The sequence below is a fragment of the Gekko japonicus genome, unplaced genomic scaffold (genome assembly GCF_001447785.1).
Source record: "Gekko japonicus isolate JY-2015 unplaced genomic scaffold, Gekko_japonicus_V1.1 scaffold455, whole genome shotgun sequence".
In the NCBI taxonomy this organism is placed as follows: Eukaryota; Metazoa; Chordata; class Lepidosauria; order Squamata; family Gekkonidae; genus Gekko; species Gekko japonicus.
In genome coordinates, this window is record NW_015166436.1 from 417,799 (window position 1) to 434,305 (window position 16,507).

Genomic DNA, 16,507 nt, shown 5'->3' on the forward strand with positions numbered 1-16,507 from the left:
CGCTCCCCCCACAGCACCTTCCCCTGGTGCGGTAGTTGTAACAATCAAAGGTGCGGAGGTAGATGGGACCGATCCCGTGTCCCCCTCCGTGGTAGGTAGGTTTCCCTCAGACCCGCTCATGGTCTCGCCAGAATCGGGACGATAGGAGAAAAAGAGTTCTAACAATATGTTGGATCCCCAAGCATCGAGAATAAATCCACGTTTCAAAGAAAGCAAAGTTTATTTCAAAGCATTGGAAAGATACTCAAACACGTTCCTTGTTAGAACTGGGGACAAGCAGTTAGGGCAGACATGATAAAGGGATTCAAGTTAGATACATAACCAATGGATAACGTTCCCGCTGGCGGGCAGGAGAAAACGGTTGCACGCTCAGGTCCTGGGAACCAGGCGAACAGTAGACATAACACAGGTGCAGTTCTCATGCTTGATAAGTAACAAGCTAGCAGCGAAGCATACTCTCCCCCTCACATCCTCCAGTTGTTTTACTTTAGCATTACAGCAGGAAAACACAATGGCCAGCTGGCAGGGACAGGGATCACATATGTACAAACAGAAGTCACACAGAACACCATGGCAGCTTGCTGACAGATTGGCTACATTAGGGGTGTGTGGCCTAACATGCAAAGGAGTCCCTGCTACCAAAAAAGCCCTGGGTTTTGACAACAAACAAGGTAAACAGAAGCAAAAGGTGGGTGTGGCTGGATGACCACACTTCTGGTAACATGGGGGGTGCGGCCTAATGTGCTAATGAGCGGTGCTGTCAGGGGTGTGGCCCAATATGCTAATGAGTTCCTGCTGTTGGGTGTGGCCTATTATGCTAATGAGTTCCTGCTGGGTTTTTTCTACAAAAAGAGCCCCGAGGACAGATCTGCATGTCCCCCCACCCAATAGCTAGCAATCCTAAACAGTCCAGTGGAGCCTGAGCAGTAGGGGTTGCCTTCTGACACACTGCCGGTGATGTCAGGGGGCGTGGCATATGCAAATGAGTTATGCTAATGAGCTCCTGCACCTCTTTTTCTACGAAATGACCCCTGCCTGTATGTCGACACAGGCACCAATAGAGCCCATTTTGCTCTAGCTCGGAGGCTCTCCAAAGGTTCTGCACAAAAATGCTACTGAACATGCAGTCTAAAGGCATTCCGCACTTCTGAATATGAGTTTATTCTAAAACACTAACATCCTGCCCTGAGTTACCCTGACCTAAGCCAAATGAAATCAGTGGGCTGAGACCGGAGTAGGTCCACAAAGCACTGCACTGTAAGTGATTGAGAGGCCATAAATTTAGGACTCGAAAACGGAGGAACAAAGCAGGCCGTATGAGTTTTATTCTCTCGTTTCTTTCGCCTGTTTAATTTTATTCCTGCCTGGCCCAGCTGGCGCCCCTCCTTCCATCTCCATACCCGGCTTGCTCCTCTAACGCAAGTGCAAGGCTGGATTTTGGATACGTACATTCACTTGCTGTCATTCCGTATTGCTCTAATTCCGCTGAGTTATTTTTCTCAGCTGCCTCTCTGCCACTTCTTTTCTCCACATGTTCCCAGCCCACTGAAAATTACAGCCTTGAGCTTCCCATGAAACGTCCATGTGCTGCTTTCCCTCCCCTCCCTCCCCCGTGACTGCCTTCCCATCCCTCATATTCCCTGGCCCATCTGTGTACACCAAGAGGCATAAGGCAAGAAAACACAAACATCACATTAGGCGAGAAAGAAGCGCAGCCATACAAGTTACAGCTACAGACCAACAGCATTTTTGTCTCTGCACAATTTGTGATAAGACCCATGGATAATCAACAGCCATAGCACAGAAGCTGTACTTCCGTATTTAACCAAATTCACCACCACTACCACCACCACCACCACCACCACCACCACCACGAGCGTTTATAAAGCACTGGACCTACATTTGCTTCTTGTAGTCCTTACAACAGACTTGTAAGGTCCAGGGGTCATTTCCTGTGGGAGCGCACAGGAGCGGAGCTCCGGCAGTAAGCAGCCCAGGGGGCAGGCACATGCAACAAGCCCCACCCCCTGCTTCCAGCAGCCCTCAGTTTGGCCAGAGGAGCAAGAAGCAGCCAGGTAAGTTGCAGAGCCCCCCCCCCCGCCCGCCTTAGGTACAAGCTCTCCCTCCTCTGTGAGGGCAGATCTGCGCATTTTCCCCCCCCCCCCATAGCTAGCAATCCAAAACAGTCCAGTGGCAACTTTGAGACCAAGCGTTATTCAGGTACAAGCTCTCCCTCCTTTGCGAGGACAGATCTGCATGTCCCCCCCCCAATACCTAGCAATCCAAAACAGTCCAGTGGAGCCTGAGTGGTGGGTGTTGCCTTCTGACACACTTCCGGTGATGTCAGGGTGTGTGGCATATGCAAATAAATTATGCTAATAAGTTATGCTAATGAGCTCCTGCACCTCTTTTTCTACGAAATGACCCCTGGTAAGGTCCATCAATTATCTCCTTACTGAGGATTGGGGGCGGGCATAGAGAAGGAGTGACTTCCCTACGGTCACCCTTGGAGTTGAAGGCAGAGGTGAGATAGAACCAGGAACTGTCTTGTTACTTTCATCACTGCTACACTACTGTGTATATCGAAGAGAGCCTGCATGGCACAGTGGGTACAGTGCCAGTGTACAACTGAAGATATTCTAGTTCAGTTCTCCATTCTACCATGGAAGCTCGGTGTGTGTGTGTGTGTGTGTGAGTGAGTGAGTGACCTTGGGCCATTTATTCTCTCTCAGCCTAACCTGCATCACAGGGTTGTCGCAAGGACAAAATGAGAGGGCGGATGGAACCATGTATGCCACCCAGAGTTTCCTGGACAAAATGCAGCATTCAAATCTGGAACAGAAATGGGCCATACTTCCTGCTTTGTTCTGTATCAGTCCTCAGCTTGCCTGGCAGAGGGTTGTACCGAAGCCAGGAGTAGCCAAACTCCAGTTGTGTCATGCCTGCCCTTGACTCAGCCCCAGAGCCAGCTCCTGACAGCCTAAGAGGGGAGGATTCAGTGCCCTTAAGAGCTGAAGAAGCATCAGGATCTGCACCTACTGTAAGTACTGAGGAGGATACACAGCAATCTGAGTCAACTACAGGACAGTTTGCACCTGGGATTGAGCAGGCCATAAGCAGCTCACCACCTGCATCTCCCCCACCTGTAAGTAGGCTTAGGGATCAGAGATGTCAGGAGCTGGCTAGCCGATGAAAAGAAGCACGTTCAAGAGGGCGGAGATCCTTGAGCCCTGAGTTTTAACAGCAGCCAGGACCTCGCACAAAGGTGCTAATGAGTTAATGGGCCAGAGCACTATTTAGTAGGGCCTCTGGCCATGAGCAATTTGTGCTGGCAACCTCGTTCGTAGAACCAGAAGCTCTGCACCTTGATTCCTGTTTGACTCTGTGGCTTTTGGACTCGGCTTGTGTTTGGACTGCTCTGGCTCCTGACTTCCAGCTTTTAACCTGACCACGCCCTCGGCTTTGCTCCCTGTACTCTGACCTCTGGTAACGTTCAACTACGGCTTTGTCTGGTGTTTTGGGACTTGTTTAATGCACTGCTGACTGCTATCCCGGCTGACCTTTGGACTTGTATTGTGACCCCCCGTCTGCCTGCCTCCCTGGCTCTACCGTGACAAGTTGTGACCTCAAGCAAAGCATCCCATTACGGGAAAGGTGACTCGGCCCATGGACCCTGGACGCATGACCTTAAACACCGGGGTCCATTGCTCTTGGAGGAGTGCAAAATGGCGACTTTGAGAGACTGTGCCATTTGAATGAGTTGTTTGCTGTAAATGCACAAGTAGGCCTGTGCACACAGTACACATGTGTGTACTGGCACAGGTAACGATGATGAGCATTCATCAGGGGTGCAGATAAAGCATCGTCAGTACCTGAAAGAAAGTCCCACTGGGAAGGAGGAAAAGAAATACGTCCATGACCTAGTTTTCAAAGGTATGAAAGGAAAGGGATAAAGGGAGGGGGGAAAGTGAATGGATTAGTGCACACACGACACCTGTTTTGGGGGCTGCAAATTTTCCATTTGCATTCACCGCCCAGAGAAGGTGAACAAACAGAACCAGAATGGACATCACAGTTCCGACTGGAAAATTTCCCCACTTCCTACTTCTGAATTGTTCTGTTTTGTGCATGTGAGTTTGTGACAGAAAAGGAAGTGCCGAAACGGGATCCTAAACCAGGAGGGTGTAACCACAGACACCCAACTCTGCAACCAAAGATACTATTTCATAGATTTCAGACAGATGATTCTTTCACAGTTATGGCATCAGAACTTGAACCATGGGGAATTCTGGGCAAAGGAACATGCAAAAGAAGGCAGATTTTTCTGAACCAACAGCTACTGAAGGGAGGTACATAAAAATTAACTTACAAAACACAGAAATATGAACTGCCCTTGAAGCCACAATCCAATCAAAACATACAAACCATGGTAAAGTTCTTTAAGTCCCAGAGCAGAAGCATCTCTGGCTCCTGGCACGCTAAGGGTTACAAATTTGGGACTAGCCTTCACCACTGCTTACTTTTTATAGCACGAATTTCCATAGGTTTAACCATGGTTAACTAATGCACCTGTGCCAATGTTAACCACGGTCTCCATGTGAAGGAAGAGGAGGAGGAGGAGGAGACTGGATTTATACCCTGCCCTTCACTCAGAGTCTCAGAGAGGCTTACAATCTCCTTTCCCTTCCCCTTCCCATAACAGATACTCTATGACAGTGGTGGCGAACCTATGGCACGTGTGCCAGAGGTGGCACTCAGAGCCCTCTCTGCGGGCATGCGTGCCATCGCCCCAGCCAGGCCCAGACCGTCATTAAAGTGTGGAATTCTCTGCCAAATAATTTTAAGTAAATGAAAGCATTTGGGATTGCTTTCCTTACTTTGTTTGGATCATCTTATGTTAATGTATGAATTGTTTTTTCTAAAGTAAAACCTCAGTATTCAGGTTAAATGGCCGTGTTGGCACTTTGCGATAAATAAGTGGGTTTTGGGTTGCAGTTTGGGCACTCGGTCTCTAAAAGGTTCACCATCACTGCTCTGTGAGGTAGATGGGGCTGAGAGAGCTCTTTCGAGGACTGCTCTTGAGAGAACAGCCCTGAGAGAACTTGTGACTGACCCAAGGTCACTCCGGCAGCTGCATGTGGAGGAGTGGGGAATCAAACCCGGTTCTCCCAGATTAGAAGAAGAAGAAGAGATTGGATTTATACCCCGCCCTTCACTTGGAGTCTCAGAGCGGCTTACAAACTCCTTTCCCTTCCATGCTCTCAACCGCTACACCAAGCTAACCAGGAATCGAATTTGATTCTGAAGTATATTTTGGAAATGCTGAACGTGGCAAGCAAAAGCAATCCTAACACAACACAAGAGATGGGAGAGGACGGGGAGGGAGCTCATAATCCCAAAGCCTGCTCTTTGATTTTCAACAATGGTTTGCAGGCAGCCAGCGTGGTATCAGCGCCACACTATTGTCTTCCAACCTCTTCCACTGTGCCTTGAAGCTATTTCTAATACCAGGCGCGTGACTTAACAGATCAAGATTTTTGTTTCAGTAACGGTTAAGGTGACAGGATCGCCCTCCATGTGTGAAATAAGTGTATAATTAAAAGTAAACACATATTAATACTGAACATTAAGTCAAATCTGCAGTAGGGATTCTTCTACACATACAGCCTATATACACTAATCTTCCCCTCCCCCTGTAGGTCACTTTTTGTTTACCTCCCCCTTGGCGGAGACAGCCCGGAGTTTTCCTTCGGCTTAGACGGCTTCAGGAAAATATTGTATTTCACGGCATGATCAAGAGAACTCAAGTCACACCTTCTTCCCAGGGTGTAAAATGATCACACCGTTTAAGTCAGCAAAACAGTCAAGTAAATCATGAATTGTTCTCTTGCCACACGCTACAGAATTAAAAAAGACGTTAATACCTAGAGTTCAAGATAACAGCAGAGTGTGTGTGTGTGTTGAAAGAATTATTAATCTCCCAGGAGGCTTTTCTGCCGGAGGGGCACTAGCAGATGCATCCTTAGATTAAACTTTCATCAGCGGATCTCTGTTTTTCATCAATCTTTCATTAGCACATGGCTCATAAAATCATCTGGTCAGGTACCGTTAAAGAGCTTTTCATCTTCCAAAGAGGAATCCAACCAAATAAATTACTACAAGGGAAAAGTCTGGTAATATATATATATATGAAGGACCTGAAGATAGCAATGACTTTCAAATAACTTAATATTCAAGTCAAGAGACACGAGTTACTGTTTTAGTCATCAAAATCATTGTCTTCCTGACAAGGAACAGAAAAGAGTAATTTCCCTAGGAAAGGCCATGTGGGATTTTTGAAAGGCGCTCCCTACTATGAAAATGGCAGGCAAGGAGAAAAAGAGGTCTCCTCCCCCCCCCCCAATGCTGCAGATCTTCAACATAAACTGGTTCCCAGACCCATATCCGCCATCCAGTCTCCAATCTCAACACTTATAATCTGCAGGAAAGTGTTGCAGGTACATTTAGACAAACCAAATCCCTTCAACATCCATGGAAAAGAACCTCTCATGTCACTGAGTCTAGGCTCGGCTCATCTTTCCGTGCCCTTTCCCACTGCTAACACCATGCTACGTATGTTAAGGGGCTCTCCAAAACCAACATTCGCCCAGTAATGCAAACACCCCTGAGGAATCACACTGGAAATTCTCATCCTTCCTCACAAACAGCGCACTGCAGTAGCATAGCCTGATGAGAGCATGGCTTAACTTGGCCAAAGCATGCCTCTCGGGAAAGGGCTGTAGCTGGCATAGCAGCTGAAGATGAGTAACGATACTACATGTCACAGAGCAGACCTGCACCTATGAGCACAGATCTAAATGCCCCCTAAAGCTGCGGTGGCTCAAGTGGTTAAGACGCTGAACTGCAGGCTGTGGAAGGTCAGTAGTTCAGCAGTTCGAGACCCAAGTGTGCCGCAAGACGGAGTGAGCTCCCGTCTCTAGTTCCAGCTCCTGCCAACCTAGCAGTTCGAAAGCAAGAAATTGCAAGTAGATAAATAGGTACCACTTCAGTGGGAAGGTAACAGCGTTCCATGTGCCTTGGTGTTTAGTCATGCCGGCCACATGACCACGGAAACGTCTTCGGACAGCGCTGGCTCTTCGGCTTTGAAACGGAGATGAGCACCGCAACCCTAGAGTCGGATTCGACTGGCTTTCGAGCAAGGGAACCTTTACCTTTACCTTTAAAGCTGTGAAGCTGCTTGCTCATGGAGGATCCACAATCCCTGACTGACCCTGTTGTCGACCGATGGCGCCTCAGTATCATCTGGACCCAGCTTCAGGTTTTTTTCCAGCCCTCATCCTCTCCATGACATTTTTTCAAACGCTCATTCAGGAAGTCCATTGACACATGGGACTCGTCCAGAAAGAAAAAGCAGAGCTGCATGCCATCAGCATACAGACAGAAGTGCACGTCAGCTCTTTGGCTTACTCAGTGGTTTCATGTGGGGTAGAATGGGGTAGAAGATAGCTAGGGAGCACATCATAGCACAAGTACTACAGGGGCAAGCAGCAGCATCACTATCACACACGCACGCATGCACAAAACGGCCTTATGCTGAATCAGACCCTTGGTCCATCAAAGTCAGTAATTGTCTACTCAGACTGGCAGTGGCTCTCCAGGGTCTCAGGCAGAGGTCTTTCACATCACCTACAACCTCATCCTTTTAACTGGAGATGTCAGGGATTGAACCTGGGGCCTTCTGCATGCCAAGCAGAGGTTCTTCCACTGAGCCACAGTACCCTCTGGTACTGGTCTACCAGACTGAAACAGAAACACTGGAACTCAATGCCCCTGATAGCCATATCGGTCTAGAAGAGTGGTCCCCAATGTGGGGCCTGTGGGTACCACAGTGTCCGCCAATACCTTTTCTGGTGTCTGCAAAGTGGGTGGGGCAGGTAGGGCTTTTGCCCAGCAAGGCATCTGATTGACTACTGGAGATCTGATTGGCTATGCAGATTTTTTAATATGTTGCTTTGGCAGCGGCTGCCACCACAGCACAAGGATCTACAGAGTGTTACTGCAGTTAAGTGGTGGCAATCATTTTGAGTCTGGCTCCGCCTCCTGCAGCAGCCATTTTGTTGCTGCGCCCACCGTACCTCGTTAGAATTCCCAGTGTGCCCACAGGCCCAAAAAGGTTGGCAACCCCTGGTCTAGAAAGACAGTGTAGTGGATGATACTGAAAGTTGCCGATCGTGCCTGAAGTATCAACAGGTTTGTATTTCCCCATCTCTTCCCTCCCCCCCCAGCAAAGTCCATCTATGAGGTCAACCCAGGCAGTTCCAGGACCAATACCAGGTCAGAAGGTGGACCAAAAAGGACCCAGATAATCCTTCTCCTTCAACAAAGCCTGAAGTTGCACACCTAGCACTTGCCAAAACCTCTTGATCAGATCCGGAATATTTGCCACAAAGTCTACAGTTACTTAAATCATTCAGAACCAAGAAGGGTGTCTTCAGAAGGACTTTCACAAGGGACTCCTTGAAGGCAACTGGCAGTTCCCAGTCCTTTGAAGAAGCATTCACCACCTCCTTAGTGCAAGAGGGCAACCTTCTTTGAAGGGATGTAGTTATTCTTGAAAGGCCAAAGAACAGCACCGAAGCAGCAGGCCCACCCTTTGAAGCAGTTTCTATTCGTCTTCAGGCTGTAACAACTTACATTCATCCATTCAAAATGCTTAGTCTGGTAATATTCCGAGACAGATTCAGGTGAGGTGGCTGTGTTGGTCTGAAGAACAGAGCCCTGTCTGAGTCCAGTGGCACCTTTAAGACCAACAGATTTTAATTCTAGGTATAAGCTTTTGTGTGCATGCATACGAAAGCTTACACTCAGAATTAAACTTTGTTGGTCTTAAAGGTGCCACTGGACTCAATATTCTGAGATGAAACAGTTAAAACTGGCGGAGACAAAGTCACAGTGGACAGAAGAAATTCTGTCTGTGAGATGTCTAGCCAATATGAGATAGCAAATTACTAAACATTCTAAAAATGCAGGGGAAATTAACGTGATCCAGCAGATTTAGATATATAATACCACTGGTAGCGCTTGATTTTGTCATCATCAATCTGCAGGTTTTTTACGTATGTGGTGGCACTGTCCATGTGCCGTGAATTACTGGAATAACATATGTGGCAAATGGAGAAAAGGGTTAAGGATTAGTGTACACCTGAATCCAGAAATCTTTTTGTTGAATCACATATCTGGTTTTGCCGTGAAATATCAGGAAATCCTTTTAATCTGATTATGACTGTGCACTTGTTTTTGCTCAGTATAGGAAACTAAATGAGGCACCAGGTACACAGGAATGGCTAGATAAGGTTAGGTAAAAGGTAAAGGTTCCCTTGCTCGAAAGGGCAGTTCTGCCCTTCCTGGTGTCGGGAGGAGGGGACCCCCAGAGGCTCCTATCACAGTTCAGGGATTTGAGTCTTGTAACCTACCTGCGAGAGAGTCATGGCCCACGGTTTGAGAATGATGGTCTTACAGTAAAGGTAAAGGTTCCCTTGCTCGAAAGTCAGTCGAGTCCGACTCTAGGGTCGCGGTGCTCATCTCCGTTTCAAAGCCGAAGAGCCAGCGCTGTCCGAAGACATTTCCGTGGTCATGTGGCTGGCATGACTAAACACCAAGGCGCACGGAACGCTGTTACCTTCCCACCGAAGTGGTACCTATTTATCTACTTGCAATTTCTTGCTTTTGAACTGCTAGGTTGGCAGGAGCTGGAACTAGAGACGGGAGCTCACTCCGTCATGCGGCAACTCGGGTCTCGAACTGCTGAACTACTGACCTTCCACAGCCTGCAGTTCAGCGTCTTAACCACTTGAGCCACCGCAGCTCCTAGATAAGGTTAAAGAGGTTCATATAATTATGAAACTTACTGTATTACAGAAAGGTAACTATCCTGCATTGTTTGATCACCTGTAGACTTCTGTTACTAATCAAATTGAGGCAACTTCATACTTTTGTTTGGTAAGAATTTTCATTATGTAACTTTTTCAGTATGGATACTGATGAAATTATTTAAAAAAATAAAAAAATTCTAAAATCACCTAATTTGGAACAAAACGGAGAAACCCCTTTACAAGTCACAACAGGACGGAATACGGACGGATTTGGGCAGACAGAATGGTGGCTAAAATCATCTTGATGTCGTCACCACCAAGGAATAGACACAAATCCACGCTCTAACCTGAGTCTGGCTGGATTTGGTGAGTTCTTCTCCACTGAACGCATCAGGTTTTCTGTCCATGTGCTTCATTGCTCCTAGCTTCTCAGTTAACCAGGAAGCAGAATGTTCAGGTAGGAAGGAGGGATTTAGGAGTAAGGAACTTCAGATCTACTTGAGCCACAACACACCAGAATGTTTTCTGGTGCATCACCAGATTAAGCAGTAACCCTACAGTCACGCACGTGAGATGGGGCTGCTCAGGCTGCATTACACTGTTAACCATCGTTCGATTGAGAGAAAAATTGACACCTATCTATCTGTTCTTCAGAGACACACATTCAATTGTATGCAAGGACGTGGTCCTTATCTAGCACATGTTGTATTGTACACCAGCCGACTTCAACACCAAGAAGAAAGAGTCCACTCACCGGCCATTGTCACGGCCTACTCCCCAGACACGGATGCTTACGATGGGTTGAGAATGAAGAATACTGCGATCCATGGGGTCAACCAAATTTAGCATGTCATTCTCCAGGATAAGGTACATGTCTTTTCCCTAATGAAAGTCAAACAGTAAATAACCAATTAATCAACCAAACACAAATTGGGCATTTGTAAAACTTACTCAGGGGAGGGGATGGGTGGCGTTATCAAGGGAAAGTGGCAGGGCTATTTTTGGGCAGGAACGCACAGGAACGGAGTTCCGGCTGGCTCCCAAGCTGGCCACAGCCAGCAGGAACTCATTAGCATAATAGGCCACACCCAACAGCAGGAACTCATTAGGATTGGCTACATTAGGGGTGTGTGGCCTAACATGCAAAGAAGTTCCTGCTACAAAAAAAGGACCTGGGTTTTGACAACAAACAAGGTAAACAGAATAAGAAGCAAAAGGTGGGTGTGGCTGGATGAGCACACTTTTGGTAACATGAGGGTGCGACCTAATATGCTAATGAGCTGTGTTGTCGGGGTGTGACCTAATATGCTAATGAGTTTCTACTGTTGGGCGTGGCCTATTATGCTAATGAGTTCCTGCGGGCTTTTTCTACAAAAAGAGCCCTGGAAAGTGGGAAGGAGGTGCTTAACCCTTTCTCCACCTGTTGACTCTCCTCTCATTTATCATCTCCCCAGTCCCAATCAGCTGGGCTCTGGAAGAAGACCCTGCTGCGAGAAAACAGCCAAGGGGGGCTTTCACAGGACAGAACTGGCGAGCACAGGAATGATGAAGTACCAGGCCTTCCTTCTGTTTCCTGCCTCTCCTTGGAGGCCTGGTCTATACAACAGAATGAGGTAGCAAAATGCTGAGGGAGCAGAATGGACTGTACCGTTTCAGACTGCAGGAGATAAATTATATTATTTTAAAGTTTGCCTACAGGAATAAGGAAAAAGAAGAAAACAAGATCTCCAACGTGTGAACGGCTTATCTGCAGGGAGTTTTTTCAGCACAGGGGAGGATGCGTTAAGAATTTTATTTATTTAAATATTAATACACTTCTGGACTCAAACCAGTTTACAAAATGCACACACCAAACTACTTAAAGACACACCAACCTTAGAACAAGAAAATAGATAAATGAACACACACACACACACACACACACTTGAAGTGGTACGGTCCATTCTGCCACCACAGAATGGCTTTGATTCTGTTGAAAGTTTCGTTTTCGTTTTCTCGCCCCTTCTGCTGCGGCCCAAAATGCTCTCTTGAAATGCTCTCGCTCCAGGAGGAAAGAGGAGACCCAGGAACAGCATGAAGGGGGGAGCGGAGGTCTGCCATGGGAGGGGGAGAAATTGGCAAAAATTGCCCCCTCTCCTTTTGTGCATGGAAACGATTGGTGGGATTAGGGTTGCCAAATGGGCCTGGGGGGCAGGGAATCCCCCGCTTCGGAGGCCCGATTTCCGCCACGGCGGAATCGGGCCCCAAAGGGGGGAAAACCATATGGTTTCCCCCCCGACGATGTGGGCCACGCCCCCAACGTGAGCATGTAGCACGTCACTTCTGGTGATGTGCTGCTGGCGCGCGCGCCCCCCTGACGAACTCCCGGACACCGGCAGGGCTCCCCCACTCCGAGGGGTGAGTCTACTTGGCAACCCTAGGTGGGATCCAACCTTGTGAATGGTATGGAGAAGAAGGATAGAGAACTTCTTTCTTCTGTTCTGGTTGCAGAACGCAGAGAGATCCAAAGAAATGAACTGGCAGTCAGAACGCACAAAAAGAAAGAAACTACTGAACACAGAACAGAATTAATGTCTGGACTATGCTACTGCAAGATGTGGAAATGGCCACTTGCTCTGAATAGTATTAGTTGTGGTGGCTCGCAGCAGCTAACAAATCTAAGTCCAGAGACTCTGTCTCTGAATACCAGATGCTGGGGTCAACTAGGGGCTCCTGGCTCCTGTGCCACTATTAGAAACAAAAAGCTGGACCAGGTGGACCCTTGGTCTGATCCAGCAGGGCACTTCTTATAAAGGGCAAGAAAACGTACCATTCTCCTAACATGGAAATACACGCAGGACACCTGTAGTGACCTCTGGTTCTCAGAGTCCCTACAGTTGGTTGCGGAGCTCATCCAGCCCTCGTTCCTCTTTGCCTGCAGCTGCTGCGTCCAACTTTTGGAAGAAGGAACAAGCAGGTGCCACTAGGAAAGAGGGTGAGACGTTTCTTACCTCTCCCCAGATGCCAACTGTGTCTCGTATATCATTTTTGCAGTAGGAGAGCTGCCGGATACAGTTGTTCACAGCAACGCTGCTTTTTCCGGGGGCCAGGTCTTCCTCGGCCATTTCTACCCATCCCAGAGACCGAACGGCAAAGCACTGTAAAGACATGAAAGACGCCGGTGTTACATCCTAAATCCAAATGATGCCCACAAAAGACCATGCCTTATTTTTTGCACCACAAATTTAACATCGCTCATTTTGATTCATGGATTCATCACTAATTTTTTGCATCTATTTCTGCATCGCTCTGACTGAAGAGGGAAAGATTAAAGCATGTAAAATCCATATCTTAACAAGGCTTATATTTGCTAACACAGAGCAAAAGGGATGTGTACCTTTGAATTTGATATTCACTGCATTCCGTTCTCACGTAGATTTATTTACTAGGTTTTTTTATAGCCCGCCTTTCTTGCTGAGACTCAAGACAATTTAAACAACAACAACAACAACAAATGCAATCAGCCAGTTTAAGACACCAAGCAAGCAATGCCATAGGTCTACGGTTACAGGAAATGTTTCTGCCACATTGATTTTGGTTACAGTTGGGAGGAGGGAGCAAACTACAGCCCGTGTGTCATGGCCAGGCCACAGACAAGGTGATAAAAATATATGCACCCAGGGCTCTTTTTGTAGAAGAAGCCCAGCAGGAACTCATTAGCGTAATAGGCCACACCTAACAGCAGAAACTCATTAGCATATTAGGCCACACCCCCGTGTTACCAGAAGTGTGGTCATCCAGCCACATTCACCTTTTGCTTCTTATTCTGTTTACCCTGTTTGTTGTCAAAACCCAGGGCTTTTTTGTATCAGGAACTCCTTTGCATGTTAGGCCACACACCCCTAATGTAGCCAATCCTAATGAGTTTCTGCTGTTGGGCGTGGCCTATTACGCTAATGAGTTCCTGCTGGGCGTGGCCAACTTGGGAGCCAGCTGGAACTCCGTTCCTGTGCGTTCCTGCCCAAAAATAGCCCTGTATGCACCCAAATCAAGGGCTGCCAAATGTCCAGGTCAGCTCTGTGCCCCAATGGCATGTCTGGAAGTAAAGATGTGGCATGTCTGAAGTGACACGGCCCCAGCTGCTCTAGGATCTATGATGGGCACAGTCTCCCCTTTAAAGATGGCCCTTCTAAAGTGGGTCCTGGCCCACCAGAGGGTTTCCATATCTCAATTTGGCCTTCAGACCAAAAACTTTTTTAGTGCCCCTGAGTTAAATAATATTTTATTTGGATGTACCCTCACAGAACAGATTCGCCTGTCTTAAAAGCTGTTCCAGAGGTCCTTGATCCTGGGGAAGTTGCAAGTGTGGAACTAGCGCAACTTGTAGCCGGTTTGCCATTTTTAAAAGATAAGAACCAGGAGATTACTACATATTCAGGGGAAGATTTGCCAAAGGAGAAGCCCCAGTTATCTCACGAGAGTAAATTAGAGCTGATCACACTGGGTCAGCAAATGCTGCTAGTAGCTCAAACGGTTCAAAAAATAATTGCTTTAAAAAGTTTGTGATCTATATTTGACTATGTTTATTATATCCTAATAAAATGTTTTTTAAAAAATAATTGCTTCATTGGAGACGATTTTAGAAACAACCAATGCTTTACAAAGATTGATAAGTTGTTGATGGATGTACCCTCTCACGCTCAGCCATTGCTTACTATACAAACCACTAGTTTTTAATTATGCACTCAATGGATCAAGTTCTGCTGGTGGTCCCCAGCCCCAAGAATGTCTGCCTAGCCTTGACCTTTTCCGCTCTGGCTCCGGCCTGGTGGAACACGTTCACTGCGGGGACTTAAATGAAGTCCATCTGCCCCATCAGCATTAAGTGTTATCCATCTGCACACGTGTGGGAAATTAATACGGAAGCAGTTAGACATGGAATAATTGCCTGACACCGATGATTGTTATATCTGTTGTTGTATATTGATGTCTTACTGTTGTTTAAGGTTTGGTCTGTAGTTTTAGACACTGGATTATGTATTTATTATCTGTTGTAACCCGCCCTGAACCTGACTGCGGGGTAGGGCAGGTTAGAAGCCAAATGAAACAAACATTTTCCCTGGACTGGCAAATGGTATCTTTTAATCACACAGAAAGTTATTCACTACACAAAAGTTGACGTCATCCAATCACATGGTGCTGACTGGTTGGCATCAAGCAGCAATGCAAGACCTTGGCAACTCATCTGAATGGCACACAAAATTTACCCTTGCCATTTCATAGATTGCTGGTCTATCTAACCTTGGCATACGTAAATCACATTCCACTATAATTTTCTGTTTTGCTGTGTCACATTTCTACACATAGGAAGGTACTGGTAGAGCTCTTATGGCAAAAGATCCCGCCACAATTGGCTCCTCCCATTCCGACAACTGGCTCCTCCCATTCTCTTCCACCAGAGTGGTCTGCCTCCACTCCTCTTATTACTGCCATGCTGAGCAGAATCAGATGACCACCGGGGGTTGTGGCGCCTAATTCAAAACTCTACAGCCCCAATCTAGAAAAAGTTAGCTGTGCTCAAATCTTGTTGAAATCAACGGGACAAAAGTATATCCCAAACCAACTAAAGACTGGATGATTTTATGAAACGGAGAGGTGCCTGACTTCTTTTGGATCAGGACCCCAGCATGTGTGTTCATTTCAAGCTAGTGGTGAAACTGGTTACTTGCAATGTGTGACTATGTGGTAAGGTCCATTTGACGACATCTCTGCAATCACACACTTTCAACCGGTTGCAGCATCAGCGCAACGTCTGCCTGGGTGTGTAATCTCCATGTGGTTGCAGTTGCTATATGTTGAGCCTGTGATGCAAATGGGCCACTTAAAACCATCACTGAATTGCATCCTCACATGCCCCAAAGGGCAACCTTTCGGCACAAATAAAATAAAATGAAATGAAATCAGTCACAGCCAGTTATGTAAACAGAAGTACATAAAAGAAAGGAAGTACAACCTGTGCAGACCAAAGGAATTTATTTATTTATTTTATTAAGATTTATACCCCGCCCTCCCCGCAGAGCGGGCTCAGGGCGGCTTACAAGGGGAAAACCCATATAAAACAGATAAAAGCAATAAAACATTAATGACAATTAATAAAAATTATACTGAATTTAACAAGATGGTCTCCGGATGGCTCTCCAGGGTGATGTTATCCTATAGCGCAACCAGGTAAATCCAGTGGCCACGCAGAAATTGTGGCAGATCTTCCTGGGCCATCCTTAACCCCGATGTTGTCCACCTCATTGGTGGCGGTGGTAGTGGTGGCCCCTATGTGAAAGCCTGGCGGAAGAGCTCCTTCTTACAGGCCCTGCGGAACTGCATAAGGTCCCGCAGGGCCCTGATCTCCTCCGGGAGCTTGTTCCACCAGGTAGGGGCCACCACTGAAAAGGATCTGGTCCTAGTTGTGGCGAGCCTTGCCTCCCGGGGGCCTGGAACCACCAGGCGATGTTGTGCCCCGGACCGAAGTGCTCTTGGGGGTATATATGGGGAAAGGCGGTCCCTCAGGTAAGTCGGACCCCGGCCATGAAGGGAATGCATTCTTAAGCCAACATTTAGTCATGTTCACAGTCGAAAGAGCTAGAAGCTGAATGCTTGAA

General features: G+C 47.1%; 1 protein-coding gene across 9 annotated transcripts in view; it reads right to left on the reverse strand.

Annotated features, from left to right (window-relative positions):
* Positions 1-16,507, reverse strand: part of APBB2 (amyloid beta (A4) precursor protein-binding, family B, member 2) — a 164,381-nt gene that overhangs the window by 52,451 nt on the left and 95,423 nt on the right. For all 9 annotated transcript variants that reach the window (XM_015411894.1, XM_015411899.1, XM_015411896.1 and 6 more), the window contains 2 exons: positions 12,863-13,009; positions 10,627-10,754 (listed from right to left, as the gene is read on the reverse strand). In XM_015411894.1, coding sequence (XP_015267380.1) covers positions 10,627-10,754; positions 12,863-13,009 — 275 coding nt within the window. The remainder of the gene's footprint in view (positions 1-10,626; positions 10,755-12,862; positions 13,010-16,507) is intronic.